General features: G+C 50.0%; 1 protein-coding gene across 5 annotated transcripts in view; it reads right to left on the reverse strand.

Annotated features, from left to right (window-relative positions):
• PIP5KL1 (phosphatidylinositol-4-phosphate 5-kinase like 1) overlaps positions 1-25,071 on the reverse strand; it is a 621,182-nt gene that overhangs the window by 296,359 nt on the left and 299,752 nt on the right. For all 5 annotated transcript variants that reach the window (XM_085614153.1, XM_085614158.1, XM_085614155.1 and 2 more), the window contains one exon: positions 10,169-10,363. In XM_085614153.1, coding sequence (XP_085470279.1) covers positions 10,169-10,363 — 195 coding nt within the window. The remainder of the gene's footprint in view (positions 1-10,168; positions 10,364-25,071) is intronic.

Here is a 25,071-nt window from a genome sequence, read left to right on the forward strand (position 1 = left end):
CTTCTTTCCTGGGACAGCCCCAAGCAGACACCCCTGGAGTGTATTTATTATAATGAACCAAGCCTTCTGGAAAACCAGAAAACAAAAGAATGGGTGTTAAGGGAAAGAACGCGCAACCTGCAAATTCACACAATTTGTAACTTTATAAACCAAAACTTTCTTAGTACGGTGCTTTCAACTTGAGGATAGACACCCTAATCCTCAAAAACAATCAAAGATTGATTCACGTATTTTCTCTTGTCGAAGCACACGTACAATTAACAATCAATGTCTCCTGTCACAGTAACAAAACTAGATACACATTAATGTGGGCTTCTCTTCTTCCTTTTATTTTCAATTGAATCTTCAAACTTCTTTATTCATAAATATTCTTCCATTCCCAACGCGTTTCGTCGATAAGGGATTTAACCCATGCGTTAAATCCCTTATCGACGAAACGCGTTGGGAATGGAAGAATATTTATGAATAAAGAAGTTTGAAGATTCAATTGAAAATAAAAGGAAGAAGAGAAGCCCACATTAATGTGTATCTAGTTTTGTTACTGTGACAGGAGACGTTGATTGTTAATTTTACGTGTGCTTCTGGAAAACCAGCTCTGCCCTGGGTGTTCCCCCTCTGGAGGAGACGCCAGCTTGTCTACCTAATCAAAGCATTGGGCGAGCTAAGGTGTGGCTCATAGTTACCTCTCAGAGGCGGAGCCCATTTGAAGCTGGGCCACCTGCAGGCAGCGCCCCAGGGCCATCCTGGCAGGAGAAGGCCACACCCCCTCCCCCCAGCAGACCCTTCGCTTCTCAGCTTTTAGCAGGAGGGCAGCAGGCTATCCATGGTGAAAACTGCTGAAGTTCATTAGGAGCAGCCACTAGAAGTTTCGGGGAAGGAAGTTGTGACTTTCTAAAGTCACCCCTTTACTAAAAGCTACATCCAGTTGCAGATATGCATGTAACAATTCATTTGATTCCTTTAAGTACTATATTCAGTGGTCCCAGAGCGGTCCCAAATGGAAGTTAAACTTAGAATGTGGGCTAGTGAAACTCCATGTTAGCTGATGGGGCCACTGACCTTGCTACGGTGAAAACGACAATTTTGAGTTTCCACGGTCTGATCATGTAAGGTTTAAGTTCCGCATCCTTCTTTTTAATATCTGGTACTCTGCCTTATGGGCTGCTAAGGTCTGCCTTGGGCATGACTTACAATTATTTAAAAAGGGAAGGTTCGAAGTAGGAGGAGCCTAGCGCTTGACCAAGATGGCCGCGTGAGCCTTTAGCTCCCGCGACCCTCGCGCCCTCCTGCAATTATCCTGTCCTAAATCCTGATTTTCATGCACGGAATCCTGCAGATGAGTCACAGCTGGGGCGATTGACGTTGTCCGGGCTAAGATCACCCACCGGGAACCGAAGTTGTGCATGGCGGAATATTGCGGCCTACCTCCGAAGGATGCCAGGGGCTTGCGTTGGCAGGATGCCCAGCCACTAATTGAACAACAGCGGCCTCGGGAGGTGTGAACTGGCGGACAGGTGCCGCTGCACTTTCACTTTCGCTTTCTCGCCCTTTGCTTGCTCTGGGTTGGGAGTGCTTCATGCTGGTCCCCTGCTGTCTGGAAGACCTCCGCTCGGCCCTGGCTGGCTGCTGACGTCCTAGTTGACCCTGTTTCCTCTGGCTGAGTGAGGGACGTCTTTTTGCGACTGACCGCCCTGCTGTTCGAGAGGTCGACCAAATCGGAGGCAGACAAGTCGAAGTCTAAGACTACAAGGCGGGGAGGATATACCCAATCCAACAAAATGGATCGCTATGCCCAGCAGAAGGGGTCGCCTGGTGGATCGGGACAGTCGCTGGAAGCACAGAAGACCGATTCATCCCCAGCCTCGGAGTTATCATTGCAGGATATCAAGGGGGCGATAAATGGGATGCAATCTTCGATTGGGCGACAATTCGAGACCCTGGCGCACAAGGTGGACATGATTTTGGTTGATGTCAACTTGATTCGCGCGGACCTGGGCAAAACCAATGAGCGGGTCAAGTCCCTGGACCTCAAGACTACTGGTCTCGCGGACGATGTCTCGGAACTCCAGGCTGAGGTTCGTAAGCTACGTACCGCGAATGACATCTCCGCCCGCCGGCTCGAAGACTTTGAAGGTCGGGCCCGGCGCAACAATGTGCGCCTTATCGGGGTCCCGGAAACTTCGGAGGAGCTCTCCGTGGATTTACTCGTCGAGGACTTGGTGGTGAATCATCTTGCGCCCAAGGGCCTTGGCAAGTTTTTTGCGGTGGAGCGGGCTCACCGAGTGCCTGGTGGACGGCCTAAGGTGGGAGCCCCCCCGCGGCCGATTGTCGCCCGGATCTTTAATTTTCGGGATCGAGACGCTATCCTGCAAGCATCGAGGGTGACAGGCCCGGTGCCTTTTCAGAATGCCTCTGTGAGCTTTTATCCTGACTTCACCCAGATGGTGCAGAAACAGAGGCAGAGTTTCCTGGGGGTGAAGCGGCGGCTTAGGGAGATGGACCTGAAGTATGCCATGCTTTTCCCCGCCAGGCTACGTGTGGTGTATGAGGATCGGACTTTCTTCTTCGAATCACCGGACATGGTGGGGGACTGGTTGGATGCGCTCCCTCAGCGGCAGCCCGGCCGGGACCGCGTGGATGGAGCGGAAGGCGACCGGGATGGACAGAAGTGATACCTCCGGTGTCGGTCTGTTTTGACTCAGCCCCGGACAGTGACTCGTACCCTACTGCAGTAATGGGAGGGCGACGGGGGGGAAGATAGGAGCTCTTTCCTCCCTTGGGGTACTTTTTGTAGATTTGTTTTTGATAGGGCGACAGGCACACTGCAAGTTGGGGGGGGCTTTGTAAGCTGACGCAGGGGTGCAGGGAGGGGGGGATTCGGGATGTTGGGGTTGTTGTTGGGGGTTGTTTTTTTCTTGCAAGGCGTAGCAATGGTGGTCAGTATTGTCCGATCGTGGTTCTCCGGGGGGGTGGAGGTCTCTTTGTGTTTGGGGATGGGGGATAGGGGCCTAAACCTAATTAGCTGGAATGTCAATGGCTTAGGGGATCGTATTAAACGGGGGATAGTCCTGCAATTCTTGAAACGGACCTCGCCAGATGTGGTCCTCCTGCAGGAGACCAACCTTATAGGGAATACATGTTATGCACTTAACTGAAAGGGTTATAAATTCATTGCTCACTCGGGGTTTTCCTCGGGCTCCAGGGGTGCGGGCATACTTGTTAGAGCTTCCCTATCATTTGAGGTTGACTCCACCATCGCTGATGACAGGGGGCGCTTTGTGGCTGTGGCGGGGAGGTGGGAGGGCAGAACGTTGGTATTGGTTTCTGTTTATGTCCCTCCTGCCCTGCAGGCCTCCACGTTTGCTGATCTGGGCAAGGCCTTGTTGGAACTCCCTGAAGGGATGCTAGTGGTGGGAGGAGACTTCAATGCGGTTGGGTCTGGAATGCTCGATAGGTACCCGCCCAGGGACACCGGGGGTGCTCAGAAGTGGCTTCCCGACTTTATAGATACTTTTGGTCTGGTAGACTGTTGGAGGCTACGGCACCCCACTCAGAGACAATATACCTTTCATTCCGGGGCCACGGGAGTCTCTCTCGGATCGATTACTTGCTCACTCTGGCTGCGCACGCCTCATTGGTATCTGAGGCTAGGCACATGGCACGGGGCATATCTGATCATTCGCCGGTGTGGGCCCGTCTGGATATTGGCCGGGTGGTGGGGGGCAGGGTGGCTCCCATTAACCCCTGGTACTTTCGTGACCCCAAGCTGCTCAGTGCGTTGCTGAAGACAGTTGATCACTATTTTCAAGATAATCAGGGTTCAGTTGAATCTGCGGTGTCCTTGTGGGAAGCTTTTAAGACTGTATTGAGAGGGGAGGACCTTTCCTTGGTAGTGGCCGCCAAGCGGCGGAGAGACGCCGAGGTGACACAAGTAGAGGACGAGATAGCGGCTTTAGAAGTGGCCTTGGAAGAGGATGTTGCAACGGCCACACTGCATAATTTGAGCTTGAAGCAATTGGAATATAGGGATCTGGTGATGAACGCTGCCAAGACCCTCAATAGGGAGCAGCAGGGTCGATTGTACGATGTTGGTGATAAGGCCGGGAAATTGCTGGCGTGGTTGGATAAAAAAAAAGAGCGTGTTAATCGAGTGGTGCCGGAGTTGTCGATGGATGGGGGAGAGGTTGTCACTGACCCCGACGGTATAGTCCAGTGTTTCTCGGACTATTTTCGTACGGTATACACCTCGGTCTCGGATAGGCCGACTGAGGACTCGTGTGACCTTCTGCGTGATATCGCTCTGCCCTGCCTTTCTGCCATTGATAGGGATGACCTCGATGGCGATATAACTGTAGACGAAGTGGCGTGTGCTATCCGTGCGTTGCGCTCCGGTAAGGCCTCGGGCCAAATGGTTGGCCGATTGAGCTGTATAAGCTTCGCCCGGATAAGTTGGCTCCTCACCTGCGCGCCATGTTTGTGGAGGCGCGGGTGAATGGGTTTCTTCCGCTTGATCAACGGCTGGCGATGATTGTGGTCATACATAAAGACGGTAAGCCCCGGGACAAGTGTGGCTCCTATCGGCCGATATCACTTCTCAACGCCGAGCCGAAAATCCTTGCTAAGATCCTTGCTAACCGCCTGGTCCGGGTGCTTGGCGACTTGATCCACCCGGATCAGTTGGGCTTTATCCCGCACCGTAACACTGCACTGAATCTTAGACGTCTCCATGGAGTGATTGCTAGGACGGGCACGATGCGAGAGCCGGCTATTGTGGCGTCCCTCGATGCCACGATGGCCTTCGATACGGTGGAGTGGGCATACCTGTGGGCTGTGCTAGCCAAGTTCGGCTTTGGGTCTGGATTTGTAGGCTGGGTGAGGTTGCTCTATGAGGGGCCTCTTGCTAGCGTCGTGGTGAACGGGCGGGCGTCGTCACCGTTCGCGCTCGGGAGAGGCACCCGGCAGGGTTGTCCCCTGTCGCCGTTGTTCGCCCTTGCTCTTGAGCCGCTGGCAGCGTGGATACGATGGCACCCCGATATACGTGGGATTCGTTGGTCGCCTGACCACGAAGACCGTATTTCACTTTACGCCGACGATATTCTGTTATACCTCGCCTAAGAAATCTTATAGTGGTTTGTGACGTCTTGACTTCTTTCGGTAGGAACTCTGGTCTTGTCATCAATTGGGGGAAGTCATACTTGTATGTCCTGTGTGGGGATGTCCCGCCTGTCCCGTGCAACTGCTCGATCCAGATAGCCCAGCAGGGTTTTTTGTATTTGGGGATCTACATTTCCACCGACCCCATTTTACGATACGAGAAGAACTTGCTCCCTCCCTTGGCACGTCTGCGACGGGACGTGGCGGGCTGGCGGCGGTTGCCGCTTTCCCTCCTTGGCCGTGCCGCCCTGTTTAAAATGATGTCTCTTCCCCGTTTCCTCCATGCCCTGCAGAATACCCTTGACTTGGTCCCGGCCAGTTATTTCCGTGAGGTCGAAAGCCACCAGCGCGCGCTATTGTGGGAAGGGCGTCCGCGCATAGCGATTGCTAAGTTGACGCTTCCATGGTATGACGGTGGTATCGCGCTTCCAGACATTCGACGTTATTATTGGGCCACTCAGTTGAGCGCGATTAACCATGGTGTATATGGTCCGGCGCTGAGCCCCGGCTTCGCCATGGACCGATGGTTACTACGTGGGGGTAATTACCACAGAGCGTTGTACTCGAAGTCATTGGACTTAACTCTTACGGGGCCCACCAGGGTGGCCGTGCATGTATGGAAGGTGGCGACGGATTCACTGGGCTGGAAGGGTAAGCTTACCCTTGCCACCCCTCTGTTTGACTCCGATATTCTGGGAAAGCTTTGGCATACAAAAGGGTTTGAGAAATGGGACCTGATCGGCATATCCAGGGTTGGAGACCTTTTGGTTAAGGGTAGGATAAAGTCATTCGAGGAGCTGCAGAAGGAATACGAGCTAGGGAGCACGGAGTTCTTCCGATACGCTCAAGTGTGCCACGCCTTGCGATCAGTCCTTGTAGAAGGGGAGAAGGTGCCCGAGTCCTCTCCGTTAGAGGACCGGATCCTGGATGGCCATATTCCAGAGAGTACGATCTCGCTCATTTATAAGAAACTAATTAATGTTCGGGCGGATCTTCTTCTAGGGTTGCGCGATCAATGGACCAGGGATGGCCTCGAACTCGATGATGAGGATTGGCAGTATGCAGTTTCTTCTCCCAAAGAGGTCGCGATCCCCGCGCGCCTGTGGCTGGTGCAGCTTAAAATACTCCATAGGGTCTACGTGACGGGGCCCAGGCTGGTCCATATGGGTTTCTCTGAGGAGGGCTTATGTAAGAGAGGCTGTGGTATGGTGGGCACCTTCCTACATATTATTTGGGAATGCGGTGCAATTATGGAGTTTTGGAAGCGAATCCACGATGTGATGGGGGAGGTGACGGGCATCGTCATGCAGCCTGAGGCGCGGTGTTGTCTCCTGAATGTTTGGGGTCCTACTGACCACGACGCGGCACAGACTCAATGGGTGACCCTAGGGAACATGGTTGCCAAGCGCGATATCGCTCGTCTGTGGGGCTCTACTAGGCCTCCTACATTGACAGCGTGGATGGAAAACATGGATTGGAGCATGTTTAGGGAGAAGACAGTGTATTGTGCTCGAGGGCGCCCTCGGAAATGGCACTCTGTATGGGGGCGATGGAACCAGTACAGAGGGGGCATATGCCTGCCCCCAGACCCGGACCCGCCTGAGGAGCAGCTCTCCCCTTAGCTTTCTTTCCGGCTTTGTACTTCTTGCTGGTATGTGTTTGTCTTCTTGAGTCTCTGATTTCCCCTCCTTTCCCTTACTATAAACCTGTGTCTGTTGGACGAACTGGGGCTCGTTCCCCCTGATGGGAACCCTTTTTATGCTTTCAGTACTTATCGCCTTGCTTGTGTTTAGGTTTGGGTTTGTGTTTATTTAAAACTGAACCTTTGACTCTCCTGTCAGTGAAATGTGGACGCTCGCATGTGTTGTGTTTCTAAAGCTGCCGTACCTCCGGGTTGTCGGCTGAATAGCTGTGTCACTGATTTAAAAGAATAAAGGTTTTAAAAAAAAAAAAAAAAAAAGAAAAGGGAAGGTTCGGACCTCGCAAAAGGGTATTTGTTGCCATGTCGAGATGGCAGGTTACAAGCTCCCGGACTTCGCTGCGGTGCCAGACCGAGAGCCCCGTTTGCCCCCTGTCACAACAGTGGTGGCACAGTGAGTGCCGCCCTCCACTGGTGGCATTTAACTTGCGGCCCCGGCACTCTGTGCTACATACTGGGGACTTGTAGGTACGTTTAAGATGCCAATCAGAAGTTAGCCAAGTGAAATGCACCTCAAGGGGTCTAGAGCACACTTCGGAGTCAGAGAACCATCAGCTTGGAGGTGATCGCGAGAAAAGATTTCAGCACTATTTCTACTTAAAATAAAAATTCATATCTTCGGGTCCCCTTACTATTTTTTTTTGTCAATTTGGTGTCATTTTGCTCATAACATTCTACTGTGTTTTTCTAATTCATTTTGGGATTTTTATTGTTTTGCATTTCAACTTTTATTCCTGCTTTAGTGCTGCATAATCACATTACACGTCGCCTCTCAGTTGAGCCGGTCTGCTCCGTGCCGTGGCTGCCAGGTTACGCTCAGGTTTATTTAGTGACTTTAGTGGTCAACACTGACAAAGGTTCTGGGTGTTAGCCGAGGCCTGAGGTGGGCACCGACCCACCTCAACTAATAATCCAGTTTCTTACAACGGACACTCCCAAAGAGTACACTCAACAGCGACGACGCTCACAAAGAGTTCACTCACCAGCAAGGACGCTCACAAAAAGTACACGCACCAGCAAGGACGCTCACAAAAAGTACACTCACCAGCGAGGACGCTCACAAAGAGTTCTCACTAGCGAGAACGCTCACAAAAAGTACACTCACCAGCGAGGACGCTCACAAAGAGTACACTCCCCAGCGAGGACGCTCACAAAGAGTTCACTCACCAGCGAGGACGCTCACAAAGAGTACACTCCCCAGCGAGGACGCTCACAAAGAGTACACTCCCCAGCGAGGACGCTCACAAAGAGTACACTCCCCAGCGAGGACGCTCACAAAGAGTACACTCCCCAGCGAGGACGCTCACAAAGAGTACACTCCCCAGCGAGGACGCTCACAAAGAGTACACTCCCCAGCGAGGACGCTCACAAAGAGTACACTCCCCAGCGAGGACGCTCACAAAGAGTACACTCCCCAGCGAGGACGCTCACAAAGAGTACACTCCCCAGCGAGGACGCTCACAAAGAGTACACTCCCCAGCGAGGACGCTCACAAAGAGTACACTCCCCAGCGAGGACGCTCACAAAGAGTACACTCACCAGCGAGGACGCTCACAAAGAGTACACTCACCAGTGAGGACGCTCACAAAGTACACTCACCAGCGAGGACGCTCACAAAGAGTTCACTCACCAGTGAGGACACTCACAAAGAGTTCACTCACTAGTGAGGACGCTCACAAAGAGTTCACTCACCAGTGAGGACGCTCACAGGCCCTGGATACCAACAGCGCACCTCCAGGATACAAGTCCCACAGAGGACACGAACCAGGCTTGGGGTAGTGATGGAGGCTCAGGGTATCGATGGAGGCTAGGGGTATCGATGGAGGATCAGGGTATCAATGGAGGCTAGCGTTATCAATGGAGGCTAGCGTTATCAATGGAGGCTCCGGTTATCGATGGCGGCTCAGGGTATCTATGAAGGCTCTGGGTAGCAATGGAGGCTCGGGGTATTGATAGAGGTTCGGGGTATCGATGGAGGCTAGGGGTATCAATGGATGATCAGGGCATCAATGGAGCCTAGAGGTATTAATGGAGGCTCGAGGTATCGATGGAGGCTAGGGGTATCGATGGACGATCGGGGCATCGATGGAGGCTCGGGGTATTGATGGAGGCTTGGAGTATCGATGGAGGCTAGGGGTATCGCTGGATGATCAGGGCATCAATGGAGGCTCGGAGTATTAATGGAGGCTCAGGGTATCGATGGAGGCTCAGGGTATCGATGGAGGCTCGAGTTAATGGTGGAGGCTCGGGGTATCGGTGGAGGCTCGGGGTATCGGTGGAGGCTCGGGGTATCGGTGGAGGCTCGGGGTATCGGTGGAGGCTCGGGGTATCGGTGGAGGCTCGGGGTATCGGTGGAGGCTCGGGGTATCGGTGGAGGCTCGGGGTTTGATGGAGGCTCGGGGTTTGATGGAGGCTCGGAGTATCGATGGAGGCTCGGAGTATCGATGGAGGCTAGGGGTATCGATGGATGATCGAGGCATCAATGGAGCCTAGAGGTATTAATGGAGGCTCGGAGTATTAATGGAGGCTCGAGGTATCGATGGAGGCTAGGGGTATCGATGGACGATCGGGGCATCGATGGAGGCTCGGGGTATCGATGGAGGCTTGGAGTATCGATGGAGGCTAGGGGTATCGCTGGATGATCAGGGCATCAATGGAGGCTCGGAGTATTAATGGAGGCTCGGAGTATTAATGGAGGCTCGGGGTATCGATGGAGGCTCAGGGTATCGATGGAGGCTCGGGGTATCGATGGAGGCTCGGGGTATCGATGGAGGCTCGAGTTAATGGTGGAGGCTCTGGGTATCGGTGGAGGCTCGGGGTATCGGTGGAGGCTCGAGGTATCGGTGGAGGCTCGGGGTATCGATGGAGGCTCGGGGTATCGATGGAGGCTCGGGGTATCGATGGAGGCTCGGGGTATCGATGGAGGCTCGGGGTATCGATGGAGGCTCGGGGTATCGATGGAGGCTCGGGGTATCGATGGAGGCTCGGGGTATCGATGGAGGCTCGGGGTATCGATGGAGGCTCGGGGTATCGATGGAGGCTCGGGGTATCGATGGAGGCTCGGGGTATCGATGGAGGCTCGGGGTATCGATGGAAGCTAGGGGGTTTGATGGAGGCTAAGGGTAGTAATCGAGGCTTAGGGTATCGATGGAGGCTCGAGGTATCGATGGAGGCTCATGGTATCGATGGAAGCTAGGGGTATTAATGGACGATCGGGGCTTCGATAGAGGCCTGCACTGCATCGCTCGGGCTCTTCTTCAGGATCCTGGTCCCACACAGGACACTCACCAAAGGACACTTAGAGTGGGCACTCACCAGGCTGGAAGTATCAATGGAGGCCTGCACCGCATCCCTTAGGCCCTCCTTCAGAACACAGGTAAAGCTGTAAAACTCATGTTCCTGGTCGATTTCAAACAGTCCCAAAAGTTTCCACTTCTGTCGCAATCTCCAGAAGATCCTTCGCTTTGCGTTTCGAGACTTTCTGCTCACAGTGCTCCCCAGTGTCATGGCCTGTGAGATAGAAGAACAGAAGGCAGTGAGGCAAGAGGGGGGCCAATGCTACAGGACAGGGAGAGAGAGAGAGAGACATAGACAGGAAATAGAGTCAGTGAGGCAAGAGGAGACATACAGCAACACAGGGAGAGAGAGGCGAAGAAAGGCAAAAGAGACCTGCAGCAGGGCAAGGAGTAGGCAGTCAGACAAGAGACATGCTGCAAGACAGACAGTTAGGCAAGGGGGGCATGCAGCAGGACATGGAGAGGGAGGTGAGGAGAGAAGCAAAGAGAGGAGTGAGAGAGGCAGTAAAGCAAGGGTATAAGAGAAGGAGAGAGTCAGGGAGGACAGAAATACAGGGTGGGGATAGGAAGAGACCCCATGAGAAATGCAAGGAGAGGAAAGGGACAGGAGAGGAGAGAAGGTCAGTAAGAGGAGCAAAGAGAGACAGAAGAGAAGGACATCAAGAGGAGCGAGATCAGGAGAGGAATGGGACAAGGAGGGAAAAGATGATGCAATTCTGGGATCCCCAGATCTGGAGGGGTCATATTTCTGATCCACAAGTGCAAGAACTTAGTTCAGTACACTACTGTGAGGAATAAACACCATTGACCTGCAGCCCCGTCATTAACCCAGCAAGCAATTCTGCCTGTTTACTTCCCAAACAATCTTTCCTTCTTGAACAACACAATCAAGAATATTTCAAAGTACTAGGTGCAACAGGGATGTGTTTAAAACCTTTATTTAAAAAGTGCTAATGTCATTCTCAACATGTGCACAGTAACCACACAGCATGAAAATATGAAAGAGGTTATGTATGTCAGAAGCAGCGAGAATAAGATAAACATTTCTAACCTGTTTAGAAACGTCTTGACACCCTAGCACCCTCCAGTGATTTCTAAGCACTACACTGTGTGTATATATATATATATATATATATATATATGTATTGGATGTTGCTTGGCGAACTCTTTCGATATATATATATATATATGAGTAGTCAAACGCTTTGGAATACTACCCCCCCTCCACCGCCAGAACTGGCAGGGGGGTAGCATTCCACCCTTCTAGATGGAGAGACATGTTCACACTGGTCTAACCCGGTAAATACTTTCTACAGCCTTGGCCTCACAAAATGGATGCCTCTGCCACAGACACGGGTCTGGCCTCCTGCTGCTGACCGAAACTCCGGCAGGGGAGGCCTGGACAATAGGTATCCTGTCCCAGGGAGGTGTAACCACCTCCCCAGACAGGCAGATGTGTATTGGGGCTGGGGGGAGCACTCTCTGGTGCTTTGAAGTCCAGCACTGGGGGCACCCTTGGTGTCCCTGTGCATAGTCCAGTTCAAACCGGTTGCAGGGGCTACTTGCCCCTGCTCTGCCATGAAACTGGAGAAAGGAAATGGGTGTAACCACTCCCCTTTCCAAACCCTCCCATATGTGTGTCCCTAGAGTATGTCCAACCCCCAAACTTTGTATAAGTATTACAAACTCAGCCCTTGCGACTTTAGATTACCCTGGACGAAACTCTGCAACATATATCCTGGACCTTCGACGTTCTACTTTGCTTGGAAGACTGAAAAAATCTCCCTTGGGGTCAAGGAGTGACTCCCCTGCTTGGCAGACACCAAAGAAGCAACTGACCAGTCTGCATTGCTGACGCTCCCGCCGGATGCCGAAGTCTTTGCATCACCAGAGGTAGATTTTCAGACTTCCCAGAGGCTACCCTGAGACCACAGCAAAGCTGAGGCCCGTGGCCATCATGGGTGACGTGAAACTGTGACCCCTGGACACTGTGATCTTTTGCTGATCCTTCATCTTTCTGGTCTTCCTCAAAGTTGTGCTTTGGGCTCCGAGTAGCCCCAGCCTTGAGCACCTCCTGCACTGAAGATTTCTGGCCTCCACTCCACGAGTGACCCGTGGGCCAGTTTACAGTGCGACCGCTTGAGGCTCCTTTGCGATCGCTATCCTCTTCTGATTGGGCTTTTCTGGTTGCTCCAGATGTGCCCTGACTTACCTTTGCTGGGAGAGTCCCCCAGATCTTGCTGGTCTGCCCCGGCGTCCTTTCTCGGATTCCAAGTGACTTGCCGTTGCCAAGGCTTGTTGGGTCCAATCTGGTCACCAATACCGCAGCACTCAACAGACTTTGTGGTACAGCTCGAATCCAGCTCCTCGTCATCATCGGCACCTCCTGGACCACGTGGCTGAAGAGTCAAGACACCCATCAACTCACCTGAAGCGCCCGACATCTGTGGGCATTGGTCTATCGTGCCCGTGGTCACTGGTAAGTGACCCAGACTCTGTCCCCTCTGCTTTCAGGTTCCTTCCATCCTAGATCCAGGCATGGATCTCTGGACACTTCTCTTCACGGCAGCAGCACTTCCTGAGCAGCTTCCATTGAAAACAGCGACGCGACCCGACACCATTTGACACCTATGCACCCAGCTTCCCTGGGTGAGGTAACTCGAGTACTCCGGTGCTCCCGTGCGTGTTGGCACCTAGACATCTCTAAGTCCAAAAGGGTTCGCTCGTAGATATCTTCTAAGTGTCCTTAAACTATAAATGTCCAACCGCGACATTCCCCATTGAAGTAAACGGCGATTCGCGGCTGTGTTCTCACACTGCACGCGTCCCCCGTGCAAAATAAAGAAGCAAAAGCACTTCAGAAAGGAGCAAGAGAAGTGCAGGAAGAAGCAAAAGAGGTGGAGAAATAGGGAAGAGGGTACAGAAAAAGACAAGATGGATACAGAAATTTGCAAAAGGTGCAGAAAAAAGCATGAGAAGTGCAGAAAGAGGCAAGAGAATTGCTGAAAGAAGCAAGAGAAGTACAGAAAGAAGCAAGAGAAGTACAGAAAGAGGCTAGTGAGGTGCAGAAAGAAGCAAAAGCAGTACAGAATGAACCAACAGAGGTGCAAAAAGAGGCAAGAGAAGTGCACAAAGAGGTAGGAGAGGTGCACAAAGAGGCACAAGAGGTACAGAATGAGGCAGGAGGGGTGCAGAAAGAAGGAAGAAAAGTGCAGGTTGAGGCAAGTGAGGAGCAGAAAAAAGCAAGAGCAGTACAGAAAGAACCAACAGAGGTGCTGAAAGAGATGTGAAGGGTGCAAAAAGAGCAAGAGAAGTGCAGAAAGAGGCAACAGAGGTACAGAAAGAGGCACAAGAGGTGCAGAAACAAGCATGAAAGGTGCAGAAACAGGGAACTGGGATGTAGAAAGAGGCACAAGAGGTGCAGAAAGAGAAAAGAGGGGTGCAGAATGAGGCAAGAGATCTGCAGAAAAAGCAACAGAGGTGCTGAAAAAAGTAAAGTGAGGTACAGAAAGAGGCAAGAGATCTGCAGAAAAAAGCAACAGGCACTGGAAGAGGCAAGAGAGGTGCAGAAAGAAGCAAGAGAGGTACAGAAAGAGGCAAGATGGGTGCATAAAGAAGGAAGAGAAGTGCAGAAAGAACCAAGAGAAGTGCAGGAAGAACCAGCAGAGGTGCTGAACGAGGCAACAGAGGTGCAGAAGGAGGCACGAGAGGTACAGAAAAAAGGAAGAGAAGTGCATAAAGAACCAACAGAGGTGCAAAAAGAGGCAAGAGGTGTGCAGAAAAAGATAGGAGGGGTGCAAAAAGAGGCAGGAGAGGTACAAAAAGAGGCAGTAGGGGTGCAGAAAGAAGGAAGAGAAGTGCAGAAAGAAGTAACAGGTGCAGAAAGAGGCAAGAGAGGTACAGAAAGAGGGAAGAGGGGTGCAGAAAGAGGGAAGAGGGGTGCAGAAAGAGGCAAGTGAGATGCAGAAACAGGCAAGAAAGGTACAGATAAGGGAAGACGAAGGCAGAAAGTGGCAACGGGTGCAAAAAAAAGTAGGACAGGTGTAGGAAGAAGCATAGGAAGTGCAGAATGAAGCAACAGGGGTGTAGAAAGAGGAAAGAACTGCAGAAAGAGGCAAGAGAGTTGCAGAAACAGGCAAAAGAGGTACAGAAAGAGGGAACACAGGTGCAGACAGAGGCACAAGAGGTGCAAAACAGGTTAAAGTAGTGCAGAAAGAGGCAAGAGAGGTGCAGAAATTTGAAAGAGAGGTGCAGTAAGAAGCAAGAGCAGTGCAAAAGAACCAACAGAGGTGCAAAAAGAGGCAAGTGAGGTGCAGAAGTAGGGAGGAGAACTGCATAAAGATGCAAGAGAGTTGCAGAAACAGGCAAAAGGGGTGCACAAAGAGTGAACAGGTAGGCAAGAGAGGTGTAGAGAGAGGGAAGAGGGGTGCAGGAAAAGGCAAGAGGTATGCAGAAATTTGGAATCGAGGTGCAGGAAGAAGCCAGAGCAGTGCAGAAAGAACCAACAGAGGTGCAAAAAGAGGCAAGAGGGGGTGCAGAGAGAGTCAGGAGGGGTGCAGAGAGGAGGAGAACTGCAGAAAGAAGCAACAGAGGTGCTGAGAGAGGCAAGAAGGGTGCAGAAAGACAAGACAGGTGAAGAAAGAAGGAACAGAGGTACAGTAAGAGGCAAGAGTTGTGCAGAAAGAGGGAAGTGAGGTTCAGAAAGAGGCAAGAGGTGCACAAAGAGGCGAGAGTTACAAAAAGAGGCAAGTGAAGTGTAGAAGGAGGCAAGAGAACTGCAGAAAGAGGCAATAGAGGTTCAGAAAAAGGCAAGTGAGATGCAGAAAGAAGCAAGATAAGGTGTAGAAAGAAACAGAAGTGCAGAAAGAGGGAAGAGGAGTGGAGAGAGAGGCAAGAGGGGTACAGAAAGGAGCAAGACAGGCGCAGAAAGAAACAAAAGAAGTGCAGAAAGAAGGAACAGAGGTGCAGAAAGAGGCAAAAAAGGTCCAGAAAGACATGAGAGGGATATAGAAAAAGGCAAGGGAGGTGCAGAGAGAGGGAAGAAGGGTGCAGAAAGAGGCAAGAGGGTACAGAGAGAAGCAAATGAGGTGAAGAAAGAGGCAACAGACATGCAGAAAGAGGCAAGAGAGATGCAGAAAGTAGAAGAGATTTGCAGAAAGAGGCAAGAGAAGTGCAGAAAAAGAAAGAAGCAACAGAAATGCAGAGAGAGGTGCAGAGAGAGGCACAGAGGGAAGCAAGAGTGGCTTGCACACCATTAGTACCAATTTAACACCCACATTTAGCAATAAGTAACAGGTGACCTTTCTAGGTTTGCAAAGGGCCTTCCACCACACTGTAACACTTGTCGCTGCATTTTTGGTAACATTTGAGCTGGAAACAAGGCTTTTTTTTGTTCAAATCTGCAGATTAGGGAGCAGATGATAAATTGTGTGGCTAATGCGGAAAATGTATATTTGTGCGAAAGTCGGTGCAGCCGAAAAGTCGCTTAATTCCAGTGGCCCTGCCCATACCTCTGACTAGGTCCAGAAGTGCTCCTCAGTAGTTTCTTCTTTTTTTGTCTCAGTTTAGCTGCTATGGAAACGAGGAAGACTAAACCTGAGGTTACCACTCCACAACACAGACTACCATACCACATAATTACTCTCCATAACACATAATCCCACTCTACATAATTCCTATACACTAAATACCACATACTTTCGATCCACATAATTTCACTGCACAATGTACCACATAATTCCACTACACACAACGTACATCCACTCCACTAGGAAAAACATTAAAAAACTTTACATTTACATTTCCAATACCTCTAACTCTCGCAAATGCAAAGCCTATAACATTGCAAACACTTCTTTAACTAGTAGTCCCGTTTGCAGAGTGGTGGAGAAAGGGTGCGGGGCCTCCGACCAGTGCTCAGGATTTCCACTGCATAGGACTTACAGGAGGTACCAGGAGGGCTTCTTGGCCCCTAAAGTCCCTCAGAAGTAAATTGGAGGCGCGTTTGCAGAGTGGTGCCGAAAGGGGGACATAGCCTTTGAAGACGTTTTAGCAATCCCACTGTGTGGGACTTACTGGAGGTAACAAGAGAGGTAGTTGGTCCCCAAGGACATCCTTGGGTGCCAACTACTCCTCCTATTACCTCCAGTAAGTCCCACACAGCAGGATTGCTAAGTTGTCATAGCAGGCCCCACCTCCTTTCCCCACCACTCTGCAAACACACTTCCTGGTGCATTCTTGGATGGGGATTTAAGTTCCCTTCACTGCTAGGGGTCCTTAGGGGCCAACTAGCCTACCTGATACCTCCAGTATGTTCCAGATAGTGGGATTGCTGAAAGCAGGAAACAGACCACGCCCCATTCTCCACCACTCTGCATATGCCCCTCCTGGCGCATTCTAGTTGGGGTATTAAGTCCCCTTGAATACTGAGGGTCTCTGGGGGCCAACCAGCCCTCTTGTTACCTCCAGTAAGCCCCATACAGCTAGATTGCTAAGTGTGCTCAAAGGCCACGCCCCCTTTTTACATGACTCTGCAAACACTACTCGTGGCGCACTGCTGCTCGGTGGATGAAGTCCACTTGTGTCCTGAGGTCCACAGGACAAAAGAGGACCTCATCACCCCACCAGCAGTGTGCCAAAAGGCCCCTTTGCGCAGTGGTGTAAAAAGGGGCGTGGCCTCGGACCACCTCTCTGCAGTCCAGCTCTGTGGTGCTTACTGAAGGTACCTGGTGGACTAGTTGGCCCCCAGGGACCCTCAGTATTCAAGGGGAATTAGTTCCCCAACTTACAACGCGCTAGGGGGCGTGTTTGCACAGTGGTGCAGGAGGGGGCGGGCCTCGGCGAGATGCCGGCTTTTTTTTCCTATTGTTTTTTTAGAAGGGGGACTGTGTGGCCCCCCTTATAGCATTTTTGGGGCCCTAGGGATCCCATCGCCCAGGGCCTGTCCCCTTTTTTATAAATAAAAAACAACAGGAAGGGAGCCACGCGGCCCCCCCTCCCAAGGCCAATTTTGGCTCCGGAGACCCCCATCCCCCAGGGCATGGCCTCCTTTTTTTAAATTTATTTATAGGGAAAGGGGCGCGTGGCCCCCTTTCCCTGGGCCAATTTTGGCCCTGGGGACCCCATCCCCGGGGCATGGACTTTAGGTCGAGCCTAGCGTAGCGCGCATGCGCTGCCCTATGGGGAGGCCTCTTGAAATCACTCCAGACTTCCCTGAAACTTTTAGTGTGGTTTTTCAACTTCCACACATTCTATTGGCCCTTGCGTGTGGCTTTCAAAAATGAAATCACGTAATTGGCCAAAGGCAGGTGCATGTCCCACCTTTTCTCTAAATGTTCACTCCCACGGCCTCCAGCTGTCGGGAGCGAGCAGCGGCACACCAGGCTGCCAGCTGCACTCCTCCCTTGTCGTAGATTATGTTACAAATTAAACATAGCACGGTCACTTTCGTGGCCGGGCGTGCTTGTCTTCCACACTTGTCTGTGGTTCTTTTTCATGTTCACTCCTTTATTTGTTTCTCGCACTTTTTAATTTGTCACGCTATCTCCCATTGGTTTATTTAATTAAAAAGTTGTTGTCTAAAAAGGCAGCGCATGCCTGCAAGGCAAGCATAATCATGTCACCTTAGCAGACCGCTGCACTTCTGGAGCATTACCGGTGTGTATACCATGGACACTAGGCTTCTAATTCCGGAGCATTACCGGTGTGTATAGCATGGCACACTAGGCTTCCACTTCCGGAGCATTACCAGTGTGTATACCATGGCACACTACGCTTCCACTTCCGGAGCATTACCGGTGTTTATAAAATGGCGCACACTGCTTTTACTGCTGGAGCATTACCCATGTGTATACCATGGACACAGTGCTTCCACTTCCGGAGCATTACCGATGTGCATACCATGGCACACTACGCCTCCACTTCTGGAGCATTACCAGTGTGTATACTATTGCACACTACGCTTACACGTCCGGAGCATTACCGGTGTATACCACTAGGCTTTCACTTCCGGAGTATTACCGGTGTGTATACCATGGACACTGCGCTTCCAATTCTGGAGCATTACCGGTGCATATACCATGGCACAATAGGCTTTTACTGCCGGAGCATTACCCGTGTGTATACAATTGCACACTATGCTTCCACTTCTGGAGCATTACCTGTGTATACCATGGCACACTACGCTTCCACTTCCGTAGCATTACCTCTGTATACCATGGACACTATGCTTCTAATTCCGGAGCATTACCGGTATGTGAACCATGGCACACTACGCTTCCACTTCCGGAGCATAACCGGTGTGTATACCATGGCACAATAGGCTTTTACTGCCGTAGCATTACCCGTGTGTATACAATTGCACACTATGCTTCCACTTCTGGAGCATTACCTGTGTGTATACCATGGCACACTACGCTTCCACTTCCGTAGCATTACCTCTGTATACCATGGACACTAGGCTTTTACTTCCTGAGTATTACCAGCGTGTATACCATGGACACTATTCTTAAACTTCTGGAGCATTACCGGTGTGCATACCATGGACACTACTCTTACACTCCCAGAGCATTACCAGTGTGTATACCATGGCACACTAGGCTTTTACTGCCGGAGCATTACCCATGTGTATACCATGGACACGACCCTTCCACTTCCGGAGCATTACCCGTGTGTATATCAGACACTACGCTTCCTCTCCCAGGGCATTACTGGTGTGTATATCATGGCAGCCTTCGCTTCTACTTTTGGAGCATTACCAGCGTGTATACCAAGGCCATTATGCTTCCACTTCCAGAACATTACTGGTGTGTTTATCATGGCACATTACGGTTCCACTTCAAGAGCATTACTGGTGTGTTTACCTTGGCACACTATGCTTCTGAAGCATTACCAGTGTGCATACCATAGCACACTAAGCTTCCACTTCCGATTACTGAAAAGGCTCCATTTCCAGAGCATTACCGGTGTGTTTACCATGGCACATTAAGCTTCCAGTTCTGGAGCATTACCGGTGTGTATACCACGGCATACTACGCTTCCACTTCCGGAGCATTACCGGTGTGTATACCATGGACACTATGCTTCTAATTCTGGATCATTACCAGTGTATACTATGGTACACTAGACTTTTCATTTCGGAGTACTACCGGTGTGTATACCATGGCACACCAGGCTTCCACTTCTGGAGCATTACTGGTGTGTATACCATGGACACTACGCTTCCACTTCCAGGGCATATCCGGTGTATACCATGGCACACTAGGCTTCCACTTCTGGAGCATTACCGGTGTGTATATCATGGCAGCCTTTGCTTCTACTTTTGGAGCATTACCAGCGTGTATACCATGACCATTAAGCTTCCACTTCCGGAACATTACCGGTGTGTTTATCATGGCACACTACGGTTCCACTTCCGGAGCATTACCGGTGTGTTTACCATGGCACACTATGCTTCTGAAGCATTGCCGGTGTGCATACCATAGCACCCTACGCTTCCACTTCCGATTACTGGAAATACTCCACTTCCAGAGCATTACCGGTGTGTTTACCATGGCATACTACGCTTCCACTTCTGGAGCATTACCGTGTGTATACCATGGACACTATGCTTTCAATTCCGGAGCATTGCCAGTGTACACCATGGTACGCTAGACTTTTAATTCCAGAGTGCTACCGGTGTGTATACCATGCCACACTAGACTTCCACTTCAGGAGCATTACCAGTGTGTATACCATGGCACACTACGATTCAACTTTTGGAGCATTACCGGTGAGTTTACCATGGCACACTATACTTCCACTTCTGGAGCATTACCGGTATGTATACCATGGCACACTACGCTTCAACTTTTGGAGCATCACTGGTGTGTTTACCATGGAAAACTACGCTTCTCCTTCTGAAGCATTACCAGTTTATACCATGGCACACTAGGCTTTTACTTCCAGAGTATTACCGGTGTGTTTACCAAGGCACACTACGCTTCTGATTACTAAAAAAGCCTCACTTCCGGAGCATTACCGGTGTGTGTACCATGGACACTATGCTTCCAATTCCGGGGCATTACAGGTGTTTACCATGGTACAATAGACTTTTACTTCCTGAGAATTACCGGTGTGCATACCATGGCACACTACTCTTCCACTTCCGGAGCATTACCGGTGTGTATACCATGGACACTGCGCTTCCACTCCCGGAGCATTACCGGTGTGTATACCATGGCCCACTATGCATTTACTTCCGGAGCATTACCCATGTGTATACCATGGCACACTATACTTCCACTTCCGGAGCATTAGCGGTGTGTATAACATGGCACACTATGCGTCTACTTTTGGAGCATTACCGGTGTATTTACCATGGAACACTATGCTTCCACTTCTGGAGCATTACCGGTGTGCACCATGACACACTAGGCTTTTACTTGCTGAGTTTTACTGGTGTGTTTACCATGGCACACTATGCTTCCAAAGCATTATTGGTGTGCATACCATAGCACACTACACTTCCACTTCCGATTACTGAAAATGCTCCACTTTCGGAGCATTACAGGTGTGTTTACCATGGTACACTATGCTTTTACTCCCGGAGTATTACTGGTGTGTATACCATGGTACACTACGCTTCCACTTCCAGAGCATTACTTGTGTGTATTCTATAGCACACTACGCTTCCACTTCCGGAGCATTACCGGTGTGTATACCATGGACATTATGCTTCCAATTCCGGAACATTACCAGTGTGTATACCAAGGCACAGCAGGCTTCCACTTCCGAGCATTACCGATGTGTATAACATGGCCCACTAGGCTTTTACTTCCGGAGCATTATGCATGTGTATACCATGGACACTACGCTTCCACTTCCGGCGCATTACCTGTGTGTATACCATGGCACACTCTGCTTCCACTTACTGAGCTTTACCAGTGTATATACCATGGCCGGCTAGGTACGTGGAAGTTGGTAAATAACAGAAATCCGTACACTCCATGGGGCCGTTCATGTAATTAATCAAACAGGAGCGCAAGCCACTGTCTCTGGTCTCTCCAGCAGCCTTAAGCAGCATCTTACACTTTTCACCATCAAAGTGCAAGATGTCGGACTGTTTGACCACATACATATTCCACTCTAGTCTCTTTGCTGTCGCTAGCATTGCAGCAGTCTGCTATGAACTGCTTTTCTCTCTGGCCATTATTGAAAAGACTAATTGCATAGCAACAGCTGAATTATTGAATATGCATGTGATTGCACTTCCAAAGTACAGCCTGATTAAAAAAAAAAAAAACAGACCGACATGAATAGGTTCCTACTGTGTGAGAGAGTAATAACCGGGGCCACTGGAATTATGTGGCAAGGGAGGGCAAAATATGCAGCAGAGTTGAGTAAAGTATGTGGCACGAAAAGGCAAATTACGAGGCACAATGCCGCACATTTTGTGACGGTATTACTTCGTTATTTTGCCATTTTGTAAACATGCTAAAACTGTCTGAGCTTTGGATTTACCTCATTAGTACCAGTGTAACACCCAAATATAGCAATAAGCAGCGCTGCAAGGAAATGCATTGGTTCTCGGATTTCCACTTCCGGCAGTGCCACATACTTCAGTCCGTGTTAAACTAGAATAGGCCCACGTGATGGGACATTAAACAAATCTGTGCCTGGGCCATGGGGTGAACAACGAGGAGATTGCGGGCTTTCTCCCCTGGTCTGGTTCCTGTTGTGAATAGATTCCATTTTGTGTGGGGCATCTGCTTTTGGTGAATACCATTCCTGTGGACGAGCGCCTTCTCTGGGTTCTTAGGTCTTCACGATCTGGCTAGGGAGCAGGCTTATAAATGGCCCTGTGGGACATTCTAAGTCATGACTATGGCCACTGCAAAATATTCTAAAGGAAAACATCACAAAGTTATTGAAACATATCTGTTAAGGAGCTTAAATAATCGTAGCACAATAAAAATAACTCGGCTCTTCAATAAAAATGCATTGAATGGAATTATGTTATGTGTTCTGGAGAATTAATGTTCTTTCCAAATTAGTTGTGAGATTTAATTAAAAAAACATAATTTATTAATTTCAATTTTTTGTTATATAATGTATAGCCTGCTTGCAGAGCGAACACATTCATACGAGTTACCATGCTACAAAATCACCACGGATAACTGAAATATGTGCAGTGTGCAACACAAATGCTCAAATAATACAACATTTGGGGGGGAAAGATGGGGCCCTGAGATGTACAGTACCTCATAGGTTGCCATACTGCCTTTTAATGTTTATTCCTTGCCATCTCGTGTCCAGCCTGACAAATCACAATAATTTATATTTTCTCAGTAGATTTCATTTCTAAAGGTATATCATTAAATAAAGAAATATGTGAGGTACTCCGAATTGTAATCTCAAAGTCTGTTATGATATATACACACATACATCCCACCAACACACATCATATCACAACTCGCCACTAAATTCCACACCATGCCAGTGCCCTTACGTCACTACACTAAGCACAACTTGCACACACTTTACAGTACTAAACACAGCAGCTACATTGCTCTACAACATACCTTAAAAACATTGCCAATATCTCTGGCTAAACACTTATAAGGTCCCAAAGGCAAGACCTATTGCCTATGCCAATGCTTGTTTTAGTATTTCTAGGAAAGGGGGGCCACGTGGCCCAGCTTCCGTGTGCCACTTTTGGCCCGGGGATCCCATCCCCCTGGGCATAACCTTTTTTAACAAAAAACAAATAATGGGAAGTGGGGCCGTGTGCCCCCCCCCCTTTCCTAAGCCACTATCGGCCCCGGGGACCCCATCCCCCAGGGCCAGCCTGCCATTTTCTTATTTTTATTAAATGGGAGGGGGGCCGTGTGGCACTCCTACCGGGCCACTTCTGGCCCCGGGGAACCTATCCCAAGGGGCCGGCCCTTTGCATTAGGGATGGTGGGGGGTGCCCCAATGCCCCCACGGTCCCACCAGCTTCCCGCCTGCTGCGTGAGCCGGCATTGCTTTTGAGCAAGGGGAGCTGCTGACATACAGCTCCCCTTGCCCAAAAGCAATCCTGCTTTGCTTCGCTGAAGCGAGAGCAGGATTTCCTGCTCTCGCTTCAACGAAGCAAAGCAGGGTTTGCTATGGCAGGGCGGGAGTGTGCTCCCGCCCTGCCATAGCAAACAGCAATGTCCTGTGGGTGGGCACCCCGGGACATTGCAGGAGCCAGCCCTGGGGGTGGCGGTCCCCAGGGCCATGAAGGGCTCCAGGAGGGGGGCCACGTGACCCTCCTACCGCCAGTAGGATAGATATATATTACCTACTGGCGGTCGCCAGTAGGTAGTTATAGTTAGGACCACGTTTCCATAGGATATCCGCAACATTCTATTTTGAATAACTTTGGCGCCGGTTGACGAATCCTCGCGAATTTTTCAAAATAGGTGGGGCGCTACGCTCCGCTCCTACCCTGACAGTCTCGGGGGGATTCGTCAAGCGGGGGCTGAGATAAAAGGGGGGTCCCAAAACGCGTTTTTCCCATGCATTTTTCCATAGGACCTTTAGACACAGCTACAGCCCGAACGGCTGAATAGAATTACTTGAAATTTGGCAGAGAGGTAGTCCTCAGGTCAAGGAAGTGCCTTTTGTAGGTTTGGTGTAAATCTGTTCAGTAGATTCTGAGAAAATAGCCTTTAAATCAATATATATCTGAGTCAGCTTACGGTGCGCTTACCGTACGCGTACGGTGGCGTACGCGAGCCTGATTGGCCCTTAGATCTTAGTAAACATTCGAATCGGTCGAAACCAGGAAGCGGCGGCCGCCATTTTCTCTCTCGCACTCTGACAGGGGGTTGAAAAACAAAGTGCAAATCATGTAAAGGGGCTGTTTACACAGCTCCCAAGCACCTAGCCATGTCGAGGGAGTCCCCAACGATCCCCCAAGTGAAAAAAGGCAATTTAAATGTTTTCGAAAATTTCGCCGATTACGCTTACCGTACGCGTACGGTAAGAAATAATAAAAAAATCAAAAAAAATCCATATTCTCCCCACCCCGTGTGCAAAAGGTGCCCGAAGCGCACCTTTTGTGCATGGCTCAGAGATAAACAAAACATATTTTACCTGTCACAACGATGCTCATCATATGACCTCCATGTGCGCACGGTGCGCGAAGCGCATCGTGCGTTCATGGCCCATCTAGCGTAACGTGGGCACGCGGTGCGCGAAGCGCACCGCGTGCTCACTGTGCGCGCATGGTGCGCGAAGCGCACCGTGCGCGCACGGAACGAACTGCGTTAAGTGGGCGCGCACGCCACAAATGGCGTAAAGTAACTTAGCATTTAAAAAAAACGTACAAATTCACTGAAAAAACCATAGGTTTCACACATGTTATAGTTAGCTGGACATTTTACTGATAAAAAACCAATGAAATTCCCCCGTTATAGTTACTGTAGGCAACTATAACTCACGCGACCGTAATCCTCTGCTGATGACATATGTCTTTATGAAAAAAAAATATTTGTAATATATGTATAGCTAAAATTTAATGGAAGAAGACATGGGCAAATAAGTGTCTAAATACAGTATTAGCATCAGCAGAGGATTACGGTCGCGTGAGTTATAGTTGCCTACAGTAACTATAACGGGGGAATTTCATTGTTTTTTTATCAGTAAAATGTCCAGCTAACTATAACATGTGTGAAACCTATGGTTTTTTCAGTGAATTATATATATATATATATATATATATATATATATATATATATATATATATATTACCTACTGGCGGTTGCCAGTAGGTAGTTATAGTTAGGACCACGTTTCCATAGGAAATCCGCAACATTCTATTTTGAATAACTTTTGCGCCGGTCGACGAATCCTCGCGAATTTTTCAAAATAGGTGGGGCGCTACGCTCCGCTCCTACCCTGAAAGTCTCGGGGGGA

This window comes from Triturus cristatus, chromosome 1_2 (genome assembly GCF_964204655.1).
Source record: "Triturus cristatus chromosome 1_2, aTriCri1.1, whole genome shotgun sequence".
NCBI classification, from domain to species: Eukaryota; Metazoa; Chordata; class Amphibia; order Caudata; family Salamandridae; genus Triturus; species Triturus cristatus.